This window comes from Gymnogyps californianus, chromosome 15 (assembly GCF_018139145.2).
Source record: "Gymnogyps californianus isolate 813 chromosome 15, ASM1813914v2, whole genome shotgun sequence".
Taxonomy (NCBI): domain Eukaryota; kingdom Metazoa; phylum Chordata; class Aves; order Accipitriformes; family Cathartidae; genus Gymnogyps; species Gymnogyps californianus.
The window spans coordinates 15,197,531-15,221,551 of record NC_059485.1 but is presented as its reverse complement, the minus strand read 5'-3'; the positions used below and the strand labels follow the sequence as shown (position 1 = coordinate 15,221,551).

Genomic DNA, 24,021 nt, shown 5'->3' with positions numbered 1-24,021 from the left:
CTTGTTCTTTCTCGTTGTGTTGAACACATGCAGAATTAAAATTAGATACTGTAGTAAGAACTGAAGCATTCAGTGAATTATTTTTTGTTCACAGTGAGTCACTGATTTTTATTTTTTCCCCCAGATATGGAAAGAAAGTGTGTGGTACTTTAGAACTGAAATACTTAAGATGTTCAGATGCTCATGAATAAGAATGCAAGTGCTTTCATCTTAGACTATTTTTCAAATTTACCTTTTGACCATTTATATCAAAACATACCAAAAATTGTTGGTGGTCTTATCTGTAACATCTTGAATATGCCTTTTTTGTAACTGTGCATGAATTTAATAGTATCATCTCATATATTTGTGAGGTGTGTGTATATACTTATAGTTATGATATGCTTTGCCTCAATTCCTCACTGACTTGCACTAACATTTATTATTATTACATAGTTTTGAAGACTGGTTCTTTGGTTTTGCTTCTCATAGCCTCTTCTTTTATAGCTATCTTTATTATCTCTAGTGTGGCCAGTAAGCCTTCTATAAATTAAATAGTTAATTACAGGTATTGATTGTGGGCATGAAACTTTCTTCACAAACAAGGAGTGATAAGAACTTTTAAAATATAAGCTTATCTTTTGTAATGGCACCGTCTTTCATAAACAGTGTGAAATTAAAGTATTTGTTTGAAATAAGTTTCAGTAAGCATTACAGAGTGAGACAAAAAACCTGTTAAAAGTTCTCCCAGAGAATAAGATCTTGTCAAAACAGAGCTAGTGTGAAAATTTGGGGGTGAAAAGAAGTCAGGCAGCCCATATGGTCAATGAGTGTCCCCTCCTTTCTTAAGCTTTTTTTCCTTGTCATGTATTAGTCCTACCTCTGGATGTTACATGGCTGCATAGCTCAATTAATGCTCTATGGCAGGAGGAGTTAAAAAAATGTCTCTTTTGTCAGAAGCGAAGTTATTTACTTTCAAAAGCTGACAGAAGAGCACTGCAGGGGCTTCATTTATTTCCGTTCAGAATGTCATTATTGTGTAATGCAGAGGGACTTCTGCATGCATTGCAGGCTTATTCTGGTAATCTTCAGTCTGCTGGATGGCTGCATAAGTGTAAAATGGCACATTGGAATGTTTCCCTATTCTGACTTTAGCTCGTTCACTTTTGCAAAACTGCATTCCAAGTGTCTTAAATATTTACTGCTTAGATGGCGATAAATTTGTTTGTCGGTGGTGCTGATGCTTGATACATTCAGAATCATGCTCTGGCCTAGCTGAAAGACTGATTGTATCCTTAGTTACCTTTATAATGTGTGTCATTTTTCCTGATGGGTAGCATATGGTTTGAGACTGCTTTTTCAGCATTACTCTCTCTCATACTCTTTATTTTTTCTAAGTCTAGCTTCAAAAGGAATATTTTAGTGCAGAATGTTTTATAAAGACTACTTGCTATTTCATTTCAAAGTTTGAAAAAACATTCAACTTTGTTGTTGTATTTCATGTACTTCAGAGGCAAGATAAGTAGTTTTGATGTTCCCTATCCAAGTTCAGTTTGTGCCACTGCAAAAATACAGGAGTGTTCAGAAATTGCAATTCCAAGAGTTTTGGTTTATTTTTCCTTTCCCATTGGTACCATCTTTTCCAGCTCCGCTTAGCATACCACACTTAGCACATGCACATGAAATTGCCTGTTGCTCTGTGGAATGATTTTTGTTACACCTAAAGTAAAAACACTGATACAGCTAACTTCAGGAGTACCTTGTGCCCAGACATTGCCCTTCTTTCTGCCTGCTCTTAAAAAAATAAATAAATAAATAAATGCTCCAATGGAAAATTACTTCATTTGGAGAGGCGTCACCTTTTCAGTGATAGTTGATTTTATTTTTTTGTTAAGACTAACCCCACTTTCAATAAGTTTTCTCAGTTTCTTTTTCAGTTTAAAGTGGTAAACTGAACATTTAAAAAATTCAAAATTTATTCCTTAGTAGTAGATTTTATTTGAACACAACCTGTCTTTAAATGAAGGGAAAAGGATTCTGCTTCTAAATGGGCTTACTTGCTTCTTTCCTTCTTTTCTCTCCCTTTATTTGCAGACATAAAATCCAATAAATTTCTATTGCAGTTGCTGGGCTTGGGGGAGAAAAAGGAGAGGAAAAGTACAAAGCTATTGGGAAGCGTCAAACACGGAGAATGATGAAGTACATTTCATAGCAGCCAATTCCAACCCCAAAATCCCTGTTGTGCAGGAAGGCTTTCCAGCTCACACAGGAAATTCAGCCATTGCACAGCGTAGTAGTAATGCTTTATACACACCGTACCACTGCTTTTGTTCACTAGCAGAGCCAGGTTGTGTTAATAAAGGAATTTCAGGTAAAAGGATCCTGGCATGCTGAGTTGTTTTGCTCAATGTGGTGAATGCTGCCTTCATAAATCAAAGGAATTTAGTGCTTTACAACCTTTCAGAGCTGCTGAAGGTGGTTGGGTTTTTTTTTCTTTTTTTAATCTGATTCACCTAGGGATATTTTCATTTCTTTTCTATAAAGATCTCATCCAGTAGTTCATTCATTCTATCTCAGCTGTTTTAGGGTTGATTGGTTTGCTTCACAGTGGCATTATACTTCCATTTGTTTTCCATTTGGTATTTATGCTTTATGGTGTTGTCTATGGAAAGAGGCTAGCATTGTTTTATTAACATAAAGAGATGCAGATCACATTATATTCTGTCTTGTTTCTTAGAAATAACTAAATAAAATGTAAAGGCAAAATATGTTTGCAGTAAACAAAGCAATTTTGTATTCTTTATCTAAAATAAATTTAATAACACTTATTAAAGCATTTATCATTTAAAAATCAAGATAATTTTTTATTAGCAAAAATATGCTTCCATGTTCTTTTGCAATAAATGTGAGGGTTAATTTTCAAAGTTGTTTTTTTATCTGGAAACTTTATTTCCTAATAGCAACTGCAGGATTGGGTACTTAATTTTGTATTAATTTACATAATGATTCTTTTCAAATAGTGGATTGTTATTGATATTACTAAAGAAAATATGTATCTACATTTGATTAAAGAAATGAAGATAAAGGATGGTGTTAAAAAAAAGTCTCAAATTCTGATGTGAAATTAGTGTATTAAACAATGTTATGGGACACTTTCCTAGTGTCCTAAAGTCTGCTTCATTTATAAGAAAATAAACACTTGGTTTGATATTTACGGAATCTAATTTTTACTTTCCATTATTGTTTTACAAAAGGGCGAGGGGGTAGAAAATAATTACAGGGAACGTGTTTTGCAGTTAAAGGAAATCTGGCTTTCCAGGGGAATCTTAAGACTTTGTATTACACAGCAGGCACAGTGGTTTTAGTCTATTTGGATCATTCAGAGTCATTGATTCATGTAGCTTTTGCTTACAGAAAATGACACTGCCCGGTCCTGGCTTTGTTACAATAGAAAATATGGTTCCCTCCTAGCTTTATGAAAGTCAACAATGTGGGAATCAGTATTGCAGAAGCTAAAGCTACTTAATACTGAGAGGAATTTTTTGTTTGTAGTTTGTTCTGTAGTCTGAAGGCAGATAAATACCTTCTTTTCCATTTTCATCACTGGTTTAAATATCACAGATTAATATAAGACAGGTGCCCAGTAAATGAGGTTTATGTTTATAGAGTACCATTTTTGTATTTGTTTGTCCTCTATTATTTGAGTGTGTGTTTCATTGTATTTAATTATGTCTGTGAGGCACAAGACAACAGTCAACATCTGCTCTATTGTTTCCTTGGTTTACAGATAGCTTTGATGGGTTATTAAACAATCTATTTTTCAAACAGAAAACAGGGAAACAAGCTGCACCCATATTATGTAATTTTGGAAAGGTACATTATGTAATTAGTTGTCTAGTATTTGCACAATAATCTTTTATTTTGGTTGAATAAATGCTACTCCATTAGAAAATATGTGATGATCTCGGGCAGTTTTTATTTAATAGTGAATTTCTAGTTTATAATATATGGGTTAAGTTGATTTCACCACTACTAAATTGATTTCACCATACATTTTATATTGAAATAACGCTCTTGAGTTGTGAATGCTAATACAAAAATTAGAAATGTGTATTAACTTTCATTTATTACTGAAACAGCTACTGATGGACTCTTACTGATTACAGAAAAAGTATTAATTAACTTGAATTATTTTTGAGTAAAAGTTTACACTGTTGCCAGAGCATCAGTTGGGGAAGGCAGTGCTCAAAGTGCTTTTACTCTCCCAGATCTTACTCGGGGCAGAACAACTCTTGGTACTCCCCCGCCAAAAGAAGTTGTACTGTACAAGCAGGGAGACAACACTGTAGAACTTGACTCTTCTACAAATGGATTTCCTGTTGGAAGAGTGCTAGTTTCGTTATCTGTTTTGAATTTTTTGTTTGTTTGTTTTAATGTACCTGTCAACTGTTTTAAGTTTCTTTATGTAACACTGATGTCCACTGTACTCTCTCTGGATGGATGAAGGTAAATCACTGAAAAATTCCAGCTACACAGCATGTGATTGTTTTTGTCTCAAAAATAAAATGTAGAAGAAAATTTTCCAGACACTAATAATGAATAAATCTGAAAATCAGGCCTTCTGTAGCTTTCATCATTGCAGAAAGTCACCTATTAAAAAAGTTTAAGGAAGAATGTGAGTTTGTAGTATTTTTATGGCTATTGAGCTGCTGCTCTACTGTTACAGAGCTACAGCTATCTACAGCTGTTTCTTACATGTGTACATTTGAGGCCTTTGAAATGCTGTTAATGTAATGTGGTTGTTTTATGTACCACAGCTTTTCCATTGAAGTAAAGTTGTTAATATCATTTTAACATGAACTAAACTACCCCTTGTATATACATGAAGAACTGAATTCAAGTATGCATTATTAAGTCATGTAGGACTGATGTTCCAGGTGCTTGTTTAAATGTCATTTTGCAAAATGGCATTCAGTTTTTAGCACAGAATGAAAATTCCTCACTTTTTTGTGCAAGGGCTTGTTAGAAATACTTTGCAATCTCCCTCTCACCTATCCGTGTGCATCAGCAGCAAAAGATGTGAATGTAAAACAGGGATTTCAAATCTGTTCCTTCAAGTGTCTGTAAATGCTCCTCAATAGATTTGGAGGATTACACTTGCAGTTTTGACTCTCCACAAACATGTGACAAATGGAAAATCAAACAGGAACTCCTAAATACAGTTTTCTAAAAAATGAAGGAATGCCAGGGTAATGCTGTTTGTAGGGAACTTTTTCAAGGTGTTTCCAGAAACCCATTGCGGGGTGGAGGGGGAAGGAACTGTGGTTTTGTTTGGGTTTTTTTTCCTATAATGTTTATTGCTAAATGGTTTGGTAGGGTGTGTCTCTTAAGAACTGCTCTTTATAAACAAACATATGTGTTTGGATACAACCAAACAAACCATGCAGGTGTCTTCAAATGCATGCGTGGGAATGGAGCATTCCTGGGCTTTTTTCTGGTATGCAATGCAGAGATGGATTTTAATGGCAGAGAAAACCAGGATCAGAATTTCTGCTGGGGTAGATCAACACAGTTTATTGACTTCCACTAAGGATGTTATCCTTGGCTTTGCTGTAAAATTAATGCATTGTACAGTTTATGTGCATTTTCTCTCATCGTCATATTCTTGTATATTTTGCTTGAGAATAGTTTTAAGTGCTTATTTGCACTAAAATTATACAAATGGTGTGTGCCCACTTCCAGCAGACGATGAACTTTGAAACTGCTTTATGGAAACTCTAAGGGAAAGTTATTTTCACAGATTTATGAAGGAAGCTGAGTTAGAGCAGGTGGCATCTGATCTGTGATAGTAGTAGACACTGATTATTTGCGTAGCTTCGCGAGGAATTAGGGCTATGGAGCACAAAACTGTTCAGTGTTTTGTTTGTATGATCTTAAAGAGCTAATCAGGGCTGAACAGTAGAGGATAAGAATTCAGGAAATTTAGCTCTCTTGCTAGTACCACAAATGGCCAAATAGATCAGTAGACAGCAACAAAAGTTGTTGACTTCCATTGCTTATGCAGTAGTACTAGATTACACAAGCATCTAAGGAAGCAGGCTGTGAAGGAGACCTATCATTAAAAAAAAATTTGAGGGAATTATAAAAACCTTTGAAAATAATTTCTATAAGAATTCACTAGTCCCAGTTGACTCATTACTTATCCTGAAATCTGACAGCTCTGTAGAAGCAGCTATGTAGCACTTTTCTGTCATTGCAATACCAGAGGCATGTTCCAATAATAGCATTTATAATCCAGATGTGCAAAAGATATGTCTGTGGGAACAACAGGATATGAACTTTCAGTGCAGTTCACGTTTGAGCAACACAAGTCAAAACTTGTAGGGGAATATTACATTTCTTATTTTCATTTGTTCCTGGTGTTCAGTAACATGCATTTTGGTGATTTGCTTTTTTACTAAACAGTATCATGGGTTGCATTTCTTCTGGTTAGCAACAAATCACTATTGAAAAATCTTGAGAAAAGGTGAGATGCTCTCAGTCAAAGAGTTTAAGTTAAATTTTTGGTGTCTCATCCTCCTTTGTTGCACTGCAGAAGAATTGCACACATCTCAGGTCTTACAAGGAGACTACTTACTCTTTGTCTTATTTCTTGCAGCAATAAAATCTTACTCGTATCCAACTAATAACCTTAATGTCAGCTAAAGTTCTGATTTCAATAAAAATAGAAGTAGTCGTCTTCTGATGTCCTCCTCCTCTACACAAATTTACACCGGTCTTTTGCTGGTGTGCTCCAAGGGCACTGACAAAGGTTGATTAAAACCTAAATGAAGGTGAGATTAAAAAGGCCATCCTTTCTTTATTCCCTTCTAATATAAAATGGAATTAACCAGAAGTAAAAAAGTTGATAAGTGGATGACAGGAAAGGCTCTTTCCATCTGGCATTGATACAACAGTGTTATGATTTTCTGTTCTTCGGTGCTTATTCTAACCTCTTCTGTTGTTCTGATCAGTAGCATGATCCCCATAGGTTTACATTGTCCTGAGGAAGTTGTTGGGAGAGATAACATTAGAAATCAAGTGTTCACATGAATTCAGTATCCACTCATGAATTCAGTATCCTCTGTGGTTGCTGAAGAAAATCACCTGTTGTTTGGTAGAATAGTTATTTCGGACTGGAATGTATAATGAATAAAGAGAATATTGTCTAATGGGTCTTGGGGGAGACGAGGAAAGAAAACACACAATGTGATTCTTTAAGGTGAGATCTATTTACTGTATTACCAGGAAGTTTTGTGGAAGCTTAATCGAGGGAACTTTATTCTTTCAAAGTAGTTTTCCTCTGTAGTAGCAGTTTGCATGAAGGTGCCTGTAGAGAGTACCAGAGCAATTCCACTCACATTGACCTGGCCTCAGTCACAGACCCTCAGACTACGGGCAGAAGAGATCTGACCCATCTCAGGAAAAGGCAGGTACTCCTATGCTATGTAATCTGTTGGCTGGATAGGCCACGCATAGCAGCTACCTCTAAGACATCAGACTGAGTTTGGGAGTGGTGGCTGAATTGCTGAACACGGGATTAAGTGTGTCTCCAAACAGTTGCATTGGGAGATACCTACGAGACTGAATTGACTTTGGACATAAAGTAGCAACAAAGTTGAAAAACCTTTCTTAACTTTGGGGTATTCAGATTTGGAAGCAAACTTCATATCAACTGTGCCTTCTAATGCTTTCAGCCAAATCCTGCCTGCCTCATATGCTGCTAGCTTGTAGCTCTTGGCTAACCTTCAGTATGTAAAAACTATTGCTGATGTCTTGAATAGAGCTGAATTACAGCTTGCATTACATCTAATGCCCTCAAGTCTTGATATTTTATCTCTGGAGAATATGAAACTTGTCAGCTGTGAACAGAAATTCTCTCTGATCCATTTAAAGACCAGTAGGGTCTTTATTATTTTGGGGTTTGAATAGGTTATTTCTCCAAGGCACCCTGCTCACTTAGGATATCTACCCTATGCTGGTTTCTGCAATCAAACCATTGCACTTGGCATAGTGGGGTGCTTGAACGATGTATTTATACAGGCAAGAGGCATGTTTTAATACCATCTCATGATTCACCATGCAGTCCTATTAATATGAACTTTACTCAGGGGGATGAGTAGCTGTTACTTGTCAGCAAATCCTGAGTGTATTAAGGGGGTGAAGTTGTATTGAAAGATCCTCACAGTGATACTCTGCTGTTCCCAAGGGAAGCAAATGAAAACTGTACTTTGATGAATAATGAATGTGCTAATTGGGGTCAAGAAGAAGTCATAGCTTCCTGTGATACAGTAGTCAGAGTAGCCTGACTACAGCAATAGAGAGAAGTCTGTTTGACCAGATTTGGCAATAAAAATATGTGGCTATCTATCGTCTCCACACAACCAAAGCCTGATAGATGACAGTGACAGGCAGGTGGCTTGTCTGTTCTAGAATACACTGTTGTATTCCTGAGATCCTGGTTTATGCATGTTGGTGTCAACAAGAAGACAGCCATGAACTGATAGTGAGACTGGCTGTGTGCTCAAGTATTGGCAAAAATTCTGTGTGGAATGGATGATGATCTGTCATGGCATTGCTTGGGTGTATCAATAGGATTCATTAAGAGTGCATATTGATTAGAAGTCAGTCTGTTCCTCATTTGCAAGGAAAAATTTATTTTGTTGCTGCTGGTCTGTATTTGCACATGAATGTACCCCAAGGCGAAGATTACAGTCTGGTCCTACCTGTTGGCAAAATACATGCAAAAATACATATTTCTTGGGCATCTTATATCCAGCACACGAAAGAGAAGAATAAATGAATGAGATTAAGGAAGATATGTGAAAGTATGATAGTAATACATATTTTGTGAAATACATATATATATAGCCTGACTTTTTTTTAAATAAAGATGTATGTGATACTGCTTTATCATTTATGCCACTGGAAGATGTATGTCATTTTCAGTAGTTTGGCTATGTAACTGCGTGATGTCAAACAAGCATGAGATCTTGAAAGTGTCTGTTCTACACTTCATACAAAATTTTCAAAACTGCTTAACTTCACGTAGATTGGAGGCTTATCTTAACTTTTTAAGAAACGGCAGATAAACTCAAGAGCAGAGTAGTGAAAGATATCTGAAGTAGCCTGGAGATGGGAAAGAGTTTGTTCTCAAAGAAGCCAACAGTGAAAATACAACTGATCTGGTACACTATCCAGCAGATAGGAGTTATGTAATAAAAGCTAGTATGGAACTCCGTAAGAAAAGGAAAGCAATGCAGTGCTCATTAAGATGTAAGAAACATAGTGAAGACCTTTGCAACACATCTTTGGTGTTGTGAATAAGTAGTAATGTATGCATGTCAAAATCAACCCTTGGTAGTTAAAGCAATAGTATTTTCCTCCAGTTCTGCAGCTGACTCTTCTGAGTGATCCAGGACAATAGGAGACAGAGAAACTTCCTTCACAAATAGAGTTGTGCAGGGCCACGGAGCTGTTCACTGAAGGAGCTGCCCTACAGATGGCTTGAATCACCATGAGTGCTGCACCACTTTTTGCAGATTTAGAAGATGATTTTCTGTGTAACTTCTTGCATAGTGTAATGTTATCCTTCTTCCTAGTTCAGTGCCCAGCACATTAAATAACTGAAGTTCCCAGATTCATCCTGCTTTGATATGAATGCTGGCACAAAAAGACTAATCTGGTTGTGATTCAGAATCTTTCTAATTCATATGAAAACACAGATAAGTCAAAAGGCACCTGTAGCTGTTTTGTTTGTTTGTTTTTTCAGGGAGTAGTGGTTCACGGATTGTTCCCTGGTTTTGTGCCGTGATATGTATAGATGATGACAGATCCTTATGTTTTTGTGGTAGCCAAAGGGAAGTCCAGCCACAGAGGCATCCCTTAACTCCATTCTTTTTAACCTGCTTCCTCTCTCTAGCATACGTTTATCACCTATGTAAGTGAATGTGTTTTGCAACTCACTGAAGGGTAAATCACTCTATCTGCTATCAGGAGACAAATATGTATCTCTAGCAGTCTAGTCTAAGCAGGAACTGAAGGTTTCTAAGGATGTAGAAGAGGGCAAGCCATTTATGTAAAAATCTCTGCCTTCACACGTTCCTGAAAAAGTGAAGCTAAGTAGATGTATACCTTTTGAGTGTGTGTGAGTTTCATATTACTGTCATAGGTGATGATCTCCTCGTACCAGACATAGTTCTCTTCAAAAGGAATTTACATTCTAAGATGGATACAAATGTATAGCTGACTTGCAGAGGAACAGAGATACTGGTCATCATGCTACTCAGCAGTCAGTTCACCCCCCCCAGTCAACGTTTTTGTGTGGCATTCTGGCAAGAGGAGGTTTTATTGGCTGAAAGAGAGCATTCATAGATGTTTATAGGAAGTTCTTACCTCCTATCAGGAAATTACAGGAGAAAGTGTCAATGCCATTTTGAGTGTAGTTAGGAGGTGAAGGAGCATAATATTCAAGACAATATGAGGAAGATATTAATCTTTCAGTTGTTCACATTAGTAGCTGGGGTAGGAATAGGCTGAAGTGAGCACTCGAAGGTACAAGTACTCTATAGTTGCTGAGGTAGTAAAAGGATGTGTTATGGGGCAATGCAAGGAGGAAAAGCAGAAGTGATCTTTGTGGGAGCATTCCAAAAGAAACGCAAAGTAAACATGCCATTCTTTAGCCAGTGAGATATTAGAGCAGCAGGTGAATCAGTGCACAGTACTGACAACAAAAAAGAAAGTTTGGAGTTAGTCAAACCAAAGAAAAAGGATTTGCCATGTACCTGGAGACCAACATTTGCTGAGATAGTGCACTTCAAGTAGTGTAAGACCAATGGGCTATAATGTGAAAGCCTTGATTTTTCTAGGGCTACAAATTGTTTCCCAAATATGCTTCCTAAGTTTTTGCATGAGGTGATTTTGTCTGAAACTCTCATAGTCAGCAGGACTATAATTATTTATCTTTATTTATCTTTGAAGTCTCTAAATTTGCCACCATTGTATATTTAAAAGAAAAAGGCTAGAAAGCTGAACTTCAATGGAACTGAAACATTGTTGGCTTCTGATTGAAAGCATTAGCTAGGTGCATCTTGAACTGCAGCAAGTTTTTAATTTGCTCCTCAGAGCTAATGTAATTTTCAAAAAGAAACTTTAAGTTCGGAAAAAAATGTGTTAATACCAAATGTGCTGTATCCTACAAGTGTTCCACATACTTGAAAAAGATGGACTCTCCCAGTTGTAAACAGTTTCTGTATGCTTGCCCTATACACTAGTATAAACTGAGATGCTTAATAAACTCAACAAACTGACAGTATCCGCCATACTTGTATCAGTATGAGATCAGTAGATATCTTTGATTTGTATATGTGATATTTTCTACTTTAAAAGTCACTAAAATACAACCACATGTTGTATTGTGGTTCTTTGTTAAGTATAATAGGAGTTGGCTGGGGAATTGATACTTGGCGTGAACAGCTCCTACATGTACTTCAAGCTTTGCTTAGAGGAGTAGAATAGAGTCAGCAGCTGAGGACAGGGGTCAAATCTGGACAGTGCTTCTGGTGCCCTTGAAGAGCCTTTGGTCCCTGATGGTTTTTGCAGAAAGGTGGAAATAGTCTTTGGAAGACAAGCGTAGTAGTTGTAAAAGTGGCAGCAGTCATGGTTGGGAGGGTGGGGGGAAGACATACACGACAGCTTTTTCTGTTACCAATGTTTCATTTAATGCCTGGGTCTACTTACCTCAGGCAATGCTAAACAATGGCAGCTCACCTTCTCTTTCGGAGCGTGCATGGTACTGATCTGGTAACACTTCTTTAGGGACAATAATCTAAAGTTGCTGTGGATGATGGAAACTACCAGGAGACTTGGAAACTACTTTATCCTCTTAGTTCTGTTTTTTCCTTTACCAGAAAACCACTGAGAAATCTTCAAGATAAAATGGAGAGCATTTGGAGAATAGGAAAGGTGGCCAGAAAATGGGAGGCTTGAAGAAAAGCTTAAAGGAATCAAATATGACATAGCATCAGCTATGAAGAGGGTGCCAAAGTGGTACCTGAATTATTTATGGTCTGTGAGATGGGAAAGTTAGGCCAATGTTGGAAGGAAATAGAAATTATTTGAAGTTCGTTGGTGTTGTATAGCATTTGGAAGAACCACTGTTTGTGGTATTTTGAACTAGATATAGTCATTAAGAGGAATTAATTATTTGGCAGAAAGATGGTCTAAATAGATTACTTCTGTCAGGATCTGATTAGAGCATACGTCATTGATTGGCTGATGACTGCATTGCAGGGATCTGCCTTTTCCAGGCAATGTGGCTCCGGGGAAGTTGCTAAAGTCTTTTTTACCTTGAACCGTAGCAAAACTAGGCAATGCTTTTGCCTGGGGGAATATTTTGGTCATTGTCTAATGTGCAATTTAGGTATTTTATGCAGGTGGGATCAAATCCTTGGCCCTTCTTGCATCATTTTCATTTTTTCTTGTTCTGCCTGTATGTGTAGCCCTGTTTTCAGGCATACTTCTGGCTTTATTTCGTTCTGTGTACATCTGTGCTGTACAGTGGTCTCCATTTCCTTCCCATTTCAAATGACTTTTTAGCCAATCTGCAGTGAAATCACTGTTAGAGCACTCCTATCAGTAGCTTCAGTTCTGTGCTAAAACATAAGATTACGGCATTAGACTGCTGGGCCTGAAATACGTATTTTGTGACCTTCTACTGCTACCTTAGCTTGCTTAACCTATGCTGTTCACCTTTAAAACCAGCTTTTCATAAATAATACCTGCCTTTTAGCAAAATTCTGCAGAAATGAAACATATTAGATTGTATGTATTTGTGTATATTTTATATATAAAACTAGCGTTCATCTATTTTCTTGTTCTTTTCTTGTCTTTCGTTTTTAAAATTGGTTTTCAGTTTCAGAAAATCCTTGAAAATTTTTAATGAAAAAAACCCCAGGGTTTGGAAATAGATAGCTGAAAGAAACATGCCCTCCATTAACATACTGAAAATGACTTAGCATGTCTTTTTTTTCTAACAGCATTATAATTTTCTAGAAAGTAATGAAAGTGAAAGCTGTATAGTTGTTTAAAATAGATGCTCTCCCCTTTTCCACCCACCCACATACTTCATTTTTTGCAGAGAGTAAGAATCCTGGAGTAGGCAGAAAGTACTGTCCCCATCAGTGGCTTCAGACAGGTGATTGATGTCCATGGTACTGACCATTCTGGCTTTGTCCTAGCAAAAACATTTAGGCCCATGCTTAACCTTAATCATGCTAGAGGTCCTGCTAAAGTGAAACAGAATTATTAGCATATTAGCATACTGTTCTGGCTCATTCTCTGAGTCCTCAGCACTCTTGATGGTCAGATTTCATGTATTCAATATATTCTTGCAGAACAGGAGTGACCATTAATACTAACGGTGAACTGTAAAACTTAAGAAAAATTTCCTTTTTGTGTGGCTGGGAGGGAGAACAAATGTGTTGGTATAAACTGGTGAAGCTGATGTAGTTGCATTGGTGTAAGTTCAGAATTTGGCACGGGGCGGAGATGCGAGTAAAGCTGTATTGTACTTCTGTGGTTTTGATTCACAGAGGTTTGTGCGAACTTAGGTAGCTGGTGCACACATGGGACATCATCAAAGAGCCCAACCAGAAAGTCAGAGCTTGGATTTGGAGTGCCATACGGCTATACATTTAGAAGCATGTTGTTATAGTGAGGCAAGCAAAGCATCCTTTCATTAAAACAGGTAACTACAGTTTATTTTCAAAGTTTATTTTTATGTATTACAATCTGCAATGTAGTAAATATAAATGCTTTTTAGACATTCGATATTTTCATTATTCTTGAATGTTTATACTGCTTGCAGGACTGGAATGGTCCTCCTGTAAGTTGCTGAGTTCAGACTACCACTACTATTGGCATCATATAATTTTCGCTTATAAGCTATCCTTTTTTGTTACTGTGGATTTGGAAGGCTGTTCTAGACCCTCACTTAGCCAACACCAAAATACTTGAAAAAAATATTTTCAGCCTAAATTTATTCATAACTAGTTTTTCCTTGATTTTTTTTTCAGTGTGTCAGGATTGTCCTTAGCTTAAACAGTCTCTTCCTTCTACTGTTTTCTTCCCTGTTCACAGATTGTTTTGCTAGGATAAACAAATCAAACTTTCTTAGGTTCCTGTTACAACATAGTTGCTCCATTCCCCTGAACAACACAAAAAGGACTTTCTCTACAGCTGTTGTAGTTGAATTTGACCTTTTTTTTTTAATGTGAATGAAGAGAACTGTATGCTATTGGAAGTACCTCTAAGAAATTGAGAGATAAAATTAAGTAAGAAGTACTGATAATTTGCCTTTTCATGTTTGCATCACACTAGCAGCTCAGATTACTTAAACAGATGCAATGAGGTCCTGCTTTTCTTCCTCCTGAGTTTAGAACTGAAGTTTCTGTGATTAGCAGAAGCATGACCTTACGTTTTGTATTATTGAATTTCATCCCATTTTTATTAATGCAGTCTGTAAGGTAGAGCAATTCTTTCTACATAATATTCTTATCCTCAGTCTTGACAGTACCTTCCAACTTTGTCATCAGGAAATTTCATCAGCATGTTGCCTTGTGCCAAAATAATTAATGAAAATGTTAAGCAAAAACTGTCCCAAAACAAATCACAGAAAAGCTTCCCTTGAGCCTGTGCTTCCCTGTACAAATCATCTTGCTCTTTAGGTTTTCTAACATCTTTTCAAATACATACATACTGAAACAGAAAAACGACTAGGTATTTTGCAGAGCAATTTAACAATCCTTATTTATGTCAGTTGTCCCACTGGAATCATTTGAGTAAAGCTTGCAGAATTCATTTTATAATCTCCATTCCTAGGTGAAAGAAATCTTTCTCTTGAAATGCCGCTCACTGTTAGACCAAACAAATAGGTAATAGTTAAAATGAACTTTTTTTTTTAGAAATGAAATACTTGTAGATGAGTTGTAATGGCAACTCGCTTTCTCATATGTATCTTTTGTTTATATATTTCTGTATGAAAGTTAATAACTGGTTTTGTGTTGGAATTTATTAAAATCTTTTGGCAAAGCCCACAATGTGTCAGCCTACTGTGTGCTTAATAATTAAACTGCAGGGTTCTGTTCCTTAATAAGAAAAGAACAAGAAATATGATTAGTAGCAAAGCATAGTCAGGTAACTAGTGCGAACAGCATTATCCCCAACAGAAAAGGGAAGTGATTCTATAACAGGGGATGGAACTAGGTAAACATCACTTCATCATGTGACAATTGCTGTCCTCATTGGCAGTCTCTCAAAAGAGCACCACAGAGGGTCACAATTCAACATCTAAAGTTAGAAATGGTATAAGGCTGATAGTAATGAGGGCCAACATGCAGCTGCTAAGGTAGATTTCTAAATCATGCAACACAGCTGCCTTGATACATGAGAATCAATTACTGAAAACCTTTCATGATGGTCAAAATGTGACATTAAATAACTGAGTATCCCATCAAATCTTGTCTGCAATTAGTTATCTGGAAAAGTAATTATGCAACAAAATCAAGTAGCTGAAATTAGTGGTGTGAAGCACCCTGGTTATTCAAAGACTGTAGGAGAGGATTTATTTTTTTTTTGACTTGTAACATGAAGTTTTAAGCACCTAACTAATTCTTTATTGAATTTAAAAAATCTTGCTCAATTGTAATTCTTGTCGTTAGTCATATCTGCAATAGAAGATACATTGCACGTGAAACAGGTGTTAATGACTAAGTTTGTTTTGTCTAAAGTAAAAATGATTAGCTGTGGAAGAGAATGTCTTGCAAGTAGTACATTAAAAAGCAAATCTCTTTTGTTTAGGGGGGAAAACAGCCTAAATTTCGCTCTTTTGTCTCTTACACTGAGTGTAAGTTTAATTGGAGAACAGATATGAAACACTTTAAAGGTCAAATTCGTTCTTTTTAAAAAAGTTATGATAAATGTAACAACATAGATGTTGTGAAAGGTTAGAAAAGCCATTAAAATGTAGTTAGACTGCATTAGTTAGCTCAAATATTCAAAATAAGCAAGAAATATAATGAATCAAAACAGAATATGTATCCAATGTAACAGACTTAAGTTTAAACTCTCACATTAATATTGTTTAACAGCTTATAAATACAGGGAAACATTTACTTACGCAATCATGATAAACCTGTTTATTTTTTAAATGGCTTCTAATAGTAACTGTTCTCATGTATATGCCAGAACTGATAGGAAAATTAATTCTAATCGGGAGATCTGTACAGCATTTGATCTGTATGTGTATAGTACTTAAAAATCTGAACTGATAGAGTACTTGGTTAGTCATGTTACTTAAGCTGGTCCCAAAATAGCACCTTCCTTTTTTGGTAGAGTTAGGTTTGCAGCTGTTGTTTCTATCTGTTGTCTCTGAAGAAAATTTTAACATTAAGAGTTGCTGACGTCAATTTTTTTCTTTTTTTTACAGCTGATGTGGGCTTTGCCCCTGACAGAAGTTATTTGGTTCTAGCTCTGAGTTTGGAAGAAGTTGGTATATAGATTTTCCCCTAACTTTCAATTGATGTGTTTAGCTTTAGTGGGAGTAATACTATCACTTAAACCATGTTGTCGTCTCAAGGAGTGTTGCTACATCCATATGGAGTGCCAATGATTCTGCCGGCAGCACCATACTTCGCTGGACTTGTTCAGGTAATGCAAGGCCGCTTCCAACAAGCAACTTAACTCTAGTGCACTTAGAGTAATAATTGGAATTTTTATGGTTGAGAAAGCAAACACTTTTAATACAGGCAAAAGCTCTCATGTAGTCAGTGAGAAGACAGTAGGAAATCAAAAAGATGGATCACCCTAATCTGTGTATTGACATCTCTCATGGCTGAATAAATGGTGTAGTTGAGCTATATTTGCTTGTATTGATTTGTCTGCTGTTTAACATTCATGCCTTTGCTTCGCGAGGTTGACCACAGGGCAGAGGATTTGCTATCCATTCTAGGTTTCTGAGGGAGTCAGCATTCCCACGGCAGGTCATAAGACAAAGTAACTTACCATGATGTGTTTAGGTTAAGTGTTTTAGCACAGCAAATATGAATAGTGTTAAATATGCATTAATTCATATGTTATGCGTCACACTGAATGAAAAAGGGTTTGTGTTTTTGTGTGTATAGAAATATATCAGCTTCACAGAATATTTATGCACATCATATTAATTCTTTTGAACCCTGAAAGTGTAAGATGTTGCTTCAGGGCAAGAGTTCTGTATTTTAGAAGTTAACTGGCAATTACTAGATTTAGTAGTTGTTGTTGTTTTGTCTATCTTAGCTTTTATTTTATTGTTGTCAAAAAGTGGTACTACTGAATTTTCTGCTGTTACACTTAGGATTTTGAATAGATCACGTAGACACTAATTAAGCAGAAAGTATTCAGTTGTTTGCAGTATTAGAAGACATTAAGAAGGAATTCAAATAACATTTCCAAGGATTGATAAAATGAAAAAAAAACAGTGTACACTATAAATGGCAGTAGTTAGATATTATGCATTAACAGGATTGAGACGCACATGTGTATTATGGCATTTCTGTGTCATGCTAGTGATCAGTCAAATTAACTGTGTAGGAGAGGCAAATTTTCATTATGCTCCTTTACTACAACAGTTAGCTGGTGTAGAGGAGCAATCACAGCATGAAACAGGTTTTTTTCCGTATAGGTCCATTCAGTAATCAAAGACTGAGAGTTGTGTTCTTCACTTTAGGCTTAATATCAGACACATATATCTAAAATAGAAATATAGTATTGCACAGTGGCCATTATCAGGTATTGAAAAACTGTCTTCTGGGACATGCAGGCTGATGCTATTTTTTTTATGCGGTGAGACACAGTAGCACACTTGCATACATCAAGCAGGCCTTCATATCCATTAGAATCTAGGGGTGAAGGTCGGACGCTAGAGCTCAGTCAGACCCTGTGCCATCCTGTCCAATAAATAATTACAAGCAAATCGTGCCTTTCACTCTATGCTGATTGATGTTGAAATTGCTTTTGAAAGTTCTCATAAGTTCCTGTTATAGATTAAGTGCCGGTGTAGGAAAAATAACTGCACCCAACTGAAATGGGTGAATGTAATCAGGTTTAATGGACTCGAGAGCTTGTTGGGAATTAAATAACTATTGATTTGTTGGAAAGTTGCTGTCATTACAAAATGCCACTCTGGACGCATTATCCAAGCAGATAGATTAGAAGAAAGGGCCCTTTGAAAATTCAGGATGCCTTATTTCAATCTTTTTTCTCTTCTTTCTTTCCTTAGAAAGATATATCCAGGCCTATGCTACTCCATTAGCATAGATCTAAAATAGTCAAGCGATAACAATTGTTCTACAAAAAAATAGATATGTTTACAGGTACAGTGGAAGTGTGTTCTTTGTATGTGTCGTGGTTTAACCCCAGCCAGCAACTAAGCACCACGCAGCTGCTTGCTCACTCCTCCCCTGCCCGCCCCCGGTGGGAAGGGGAGGAGAATCGAAAATGAGTAAAACTTGTGGGATGAGATAAGAACAGTTTAATGATTGAAATAAAAAAATAAAATATAGTAATAATTATAATGAAAAGGAAGATAACAAAAAGAGAATGAAACGTAACCCAAGATAAACAAGTGACACACAATGCAATTGCTCACCAACTGCTGACTGATGCTCAGCCAGCCCCTGAGCAGCAATCCACCCCTCCCAGGCAGCTCCCCCCAGTTTGGAATATTCCTTTGGCCAGTTGGGGTCAGCTGTCCTGGCTGTGTCCCCTCCCAGCTTCTTGTGCCCCTCCAGCCTTCTTGCTGGCTGGGCATGAGAAGCTGAAAAATCCTTGACTTGGTATAAACACTACTTCGCAACCACTGAAAACATCAGTGTGTTATCAACATTATTCTCATCCTAAATCCAAAACACAGCACTATACCAGCTACTAGGAAGAAAACTAACTCTATCCCAGTGGAAACCAGGACAATATATGGATACTTCTCTAGTCTCTCCTCTTCTCTCCCTCTCCCTAATGTCATACCTGAAAATTGTATTTTGGAAACAAAACAAATGTTTGAGTTATTGTCTTAGTGGGTGAACTAGAACATTAAATGGTTTAACCACTTTCTCACCCCAAGTGTTTTATCTGCATTTGCAGTATCTGCAGTCAGCTTATGATACTAAAATGCTTTTTGTTTGTCTCTTACAGTAAACCTAAGTATCCAAAATAAATAATGCAAAGGACACTTGATAGGTATATTTATATCATCTTCTTCAAAGCAGTAATTACATAATGTTCAGAACTTTTTAATGGAAATTTTCTTCAAAAATATGCCTTGATAAACTGATTATGCAAATGTTTTTACTGGGTTGCACGTTGAGAGCCACAACCCTGATGTATTTTCAAATACAAGGCTGTTTTAACATTTTAGAGGCTTATAAGATTGCAATTTATTTATTTGCATGGATTTCTACAGAAAGTAGATATATTTCTGATTCGGGATTCCCCTTGATTTCCAATGGGATTACACCAAGATTGCATATGAAAAGAATGTAAAGTATTGCGTAGAGATTTGGGGGACTATGTTGAGGTTTTTTTCATGTTTTGTTGCATGGTTGAGCAAGAGAGAGCCCAGATCTCTGTGGAGGACTGTTAGTCTTCAGGGGTTCTGCACCTTCAAGTGCTGTATATTATCTTACTTTATGCTGTATATGTGCAGCCTTTTCCAGCCTCTCCTCCTAGATTCATCAGTAAACTCTATCCTACATCCTCTGCTTGCTTTTATCACAACCTCTTGTTACAGAGTAATGGAATGTGTGAAACTTAGGACAAACAAAAAAGGGCAGATACTGTGGATACATATCTGGAAACACTTCAGATAAACAGCCATGTGTATTTTCCCAATTGCATGTATTATTCTGTTAAGAAGATTTGTATTCCTCTTACTGAGACCATATGTTTGAGTGAGATGATGAAAAATGGAACGCATATGTTCTCAGAGAGAGAGAAGGTAGTCGTTCAGAGTTACAGATATGTCAAAATGTATCAAATTATGTTAAATATACTTGCAAACTTAGTTTTATTTTCCAATAAATAATTATACCTTCAAAAACTTATTAGAACGATGGTAGTATTATTGCCTATGATTTCTAAACGCATTTTTTTAATCAGAAAAATGAAATATCTTTTCCTTTCCCTTATTCCTCCTGGGTGAAACTGTAGGAGGAAAAAAAAATCACATGAAAGTACAAATGATGTATAAATAACATTGTGCCTCGTGTTGGTGGAGAGATGTTTTCTGACTTGGCACAAAAGATGTAGTGGTGGCTTCACAGGCTGTCACAATTACGCTGCCATGAGGACCAAAGCAGGTACTGCAATCCAGCAACTGCATATGCTGTGGACAGCAAGGCCTACTTTGTGTCAAAACTATCATGCTGTTCCTCCTGGCAGGTGAGATTAAAAAAAAAAAAGCCATAGAGGATTAAGTGGCAATCCAGTAAAAGACTTCTTATCCTGCCCTTGGTTCATATCCCAGTTTTGTCATTTGATTCCCATGGGGGAACCTTTATCTCCAGATAAGCAGTCGGTAGGGTGTTACATGAAAAAGATCCATCTGCGTTGGCCAGGGTGTGGGACCATTGCCCTGCTGTCAGGAAGTGTGGCTTTGGCTACTGTACTGTCTTACATGTTCTCAGAATAAACATGTGAAAAGAAGTTCTGTTAATCATTAAAATTACAAAGTGCAGCATCAAAAAAACTATTTCAAAATTCATGGAAGAGGAGTATGTTTTGTAGAATAAGTTAAATGTCTCTGTATTAGCTTCATCTTTCATGGCTTTGAGTGTTTTAGGTATATAAAATCTTTGCAATTGCTCTGCATACTTGGAATTTTAGGATTATGATAAAATATTTTAAAAACACAAGTGCAATATATGACATTTTAATGATGGATGCTAAATAATTTATTACATGGCTGGTTTAGGTGGCTCAATTTCCATTTAGCAGAGAACGAGGAGTTCATATGCATTATTATAAAAATTATTAAAGTTGAAATTATTTAGACTTTTTAGTAAACTACTGGAAAAGTCAAAATAGACAGTTATATTTAATACAAAATGTGCTAATTAAATTTAAAGATTAAAAAGATGTTTTTTCTCCTGAATATGGCCAGTAATTTTTAAAGTGTGCTTTAATTTTAGCATAGTGACCAGAAAAGCTCTAAGAGTTCTGAGGATTTAAGCTTATGTTCATTGTTAAAGACTTCAACCAGCTAAGCTAAAACCTTTTCTTCTGCAATTATTTGCTTATTTATTTGTGTGATGTTAAAGGGGGGTAGAAGAAAAGTAGGAAATAGATGGCTGTTGATTAACTATTTTAATAAACTGGGAATCATTATACTTTGAAGTACATCATTCTTAGGCTTAAATTATTCTTAAGGTGTTTTGATTATATCTGTGCATCTGATTTTCCATAACTGGTTCACTAGTGTGTTTGAATGACAACTGGAAAAGTGGTAATCTGGAGACAGTTCCATTTTATTTTAGGGCTGAGAATTGCCTAGAATATGCTGTGAAAAGTAGTGGTGCAGACTTCTTCACAGTTCCATCTTCACCCGTCTGTAAAATCCTTGTTTTAGTGCTGTATTGGGAAGTGCTAGCAGTGAATACATTCAGAATACTTGCGGATGCTAGTGTGTTAGGCTACCTGCAAAATCACACTTACTTTCTGGCAGTCCAGTTTTGGAAAATGTTGTGGATATGTTGTGTTACCTTACATTAAAAAGGATTTTGTAATTTAGTAGTTTTTATTTGAATAATGCATTTGAAATAGAAATGATGAGAGGTTTTAATTCTTCCCATGTTGCCTGAAGTGGTGTATAGTTGTTTTGGTTGGTTTTAGATTACAATCTAGTGGAATGCAGCACATAATTTCTGTTGACATTGGCTGAATTGCCTGTTTGAAATGCAGTAAGTAGATGATTTACCTTAGATGCAGATTTATTCTGGCTTGATTGTGTTGTTCTGTCTTTGCAAGTGATCTCCTATTACTAGTACTGTATTCCCAGCGCTTTATGAGTGGAGGACTAACATGTTGTACTACTGCAATCACTTTTCATCTGTGTGTGTGTTTTGTTCTGTTTTTGAGAGAGTATATCTAAAATTTCTTCTCTCAGTCTGAGTTGCAAAGTTTTTCTCCCTTCTGTATCAAAAGTGCTTTTAATAGGACATGTAAGGTGGTGGTGATAGTGATGGATGTGGTCTGTATTACTTTGTCTACAAAAATTTTCAGTTATCAATGTTTAAACCTCTGGAAATACAACTTCAGATTTTTATTTTTTTTTTCTTTTGATACATGGATCAAGCAATATTCTCTGTGAAACCTGTCATTTGCTCAAGTGGCTACAGACAGCTTTACAGTATTTTCTTATTGCTATTGCAAGAGTTTATTTTCTTTTAACCTGCCTTTGTTTCATGCTAATAAATGCAGGTATCATAGAATACCTGGTGAGTGAGCCTGCAGGGGGGAGAGGGAGGGGCAATGACACAGGATGTCTTTCCTATTGACAAAAAAGACTTTTTTAGTGAGGATAGCCTATCTAAATAGTTTTAGTTTGACTAAGAAACAAGTGGTTATTCTCTCCTCCCATCTGCATAATTTTGTCTCACTAGCCTTTATTTCAGAAATCAGTGGGTAACATAATTTGAGTGAGTCAGGCAATACTACATTACCTCCTATTCTGTCAGCTTGGTCAATGTTGTGTTATAGTCAGGGCTTCTTTCTGAGCTCAGCAAAAAAGTAAAAGATTTCATCTGACACCCAACAGACACAGAATTTTTTCCTGTCCCACTCTTACATGTAATATCAGTACTAGTGAATTTTAGACAGTGATATATAATTATGGTCACTAGTTTGTGTGTTGGATAATACGCTTCAATGGAGTGTTTTAGTATGGCAAGAAGCTGAGTAAATCTGGGCCTTCATGGCTGCAGCTTCTGCAGTGTTTTTTAGGTGGAGTAAATAAAAAGATACTTGAGTTTGTATGAACAGAGTAGTTTCTATAGACAGAATAACTTTCATTAGGACAAGTTCTACTTATTTGTTCATCCCCTAAATAAGACAAAACTACTAAGATTTGGATTCTCTGCAAAAGCAGATTATTTCAGTTGGCTTCCCTAACTATAGAAGCTGATATGGCTATTTCCAAGGATCTGGAATTTCAGCTGATTTTTTTTTTTTCCTGACTCATGCATAATCATCAGTAATAAAAATTCTGATGGCCAGATTATGCCAGGAGATACAACTTTGAAGTTCTGTTGTTTTCAGTAGAATGATACGCAACTGATATCAACACATGCTTGTATATCTAAATATAGAACAATTATTTTTATGGAGTTGGCTTGGATACTTTACCTACTCACCCTCTAATAAGTTATCTTGTGTTACATGAGCTGACGTTAGAAACCCAGGTAAAATACATCTTTTGTTTTATTTGGTCTGCTTGCTTGCTTGCTTTTTTGAACTGAGGTATGCAGGTGACTGTTTTCTCAGACCTGGTTTCAAACAGGGTGTTGTAAAACATATGAAATGTCTATTTCAATAGACCATGTTGTGGAAAAAAATATGGTAAGGACATCATAATTTAAACTATAAGTACTTTCAGCTGAAGTAATTGGGGATTGCATTTGAACTGCTCTATTACTAGGTGAGAGTGATGGAATCACACCTGGCTAAATGTTTGCCAGCTAGATATCACAGCTGTCTTAAGTTTACAAGCATGAGGAGGGTTCTCAGATAACTTGAAAAATTTTGGTGTTTTGAGTGTGGTGACAGGTCATGAACACTGTAAATAAATAATAGGAATTTGATCCAGGTAAATTATCTGTGTCAGAGTTTCCACTTGTGTTTCAGGAGATTCAGATTATTGTGGATTAGGGTAAATTCTGATACCCTGGTTCCTTCTCTTCCTCTAGTGGCCAGAGA

General features: G+C 36.4%; 1 protein-coding gene across 6 annotated transcripts in view; it reads left to right on the top strand.

The window, feature by feature from the left end:
- The window catches only part of RBFOX1 (RNA binding fox-1 homolog 1), a 1,343,363-nt gene that overhangs the window by 1,060,667 nt on the left and 258,675 nt on the right, over positions 1-24,021 (top strand). For 4 of the 6 annotated variants that reach the window (XM_050906343.1, XM_050906345.1, XM_050906344.1 and 1 more), the window contains exons 2-3: positions 13,611-13,765; positions 16,505-16,725. The exons of 1 other annotated variant lie outside the window; for it this stretch is intronic. In XM_050906343.1, coding sequence (XP_050762300.1) covers positions 16,639-16,725 — 87 coding nt within the window. In that variant the 5' untranslated portion in view covers positions 13,611-13,765; positions 16,505-16,638. Of the gene's footprint in view, positions 1-11,801; positions 11,821-13,610; positions 13,766-16,504; positions 16,726-24,021 lie in introns of all 6 variants that reach the window. One more of the 6 variants, XM_050906341.1, reaches the window with a different exon arrangement.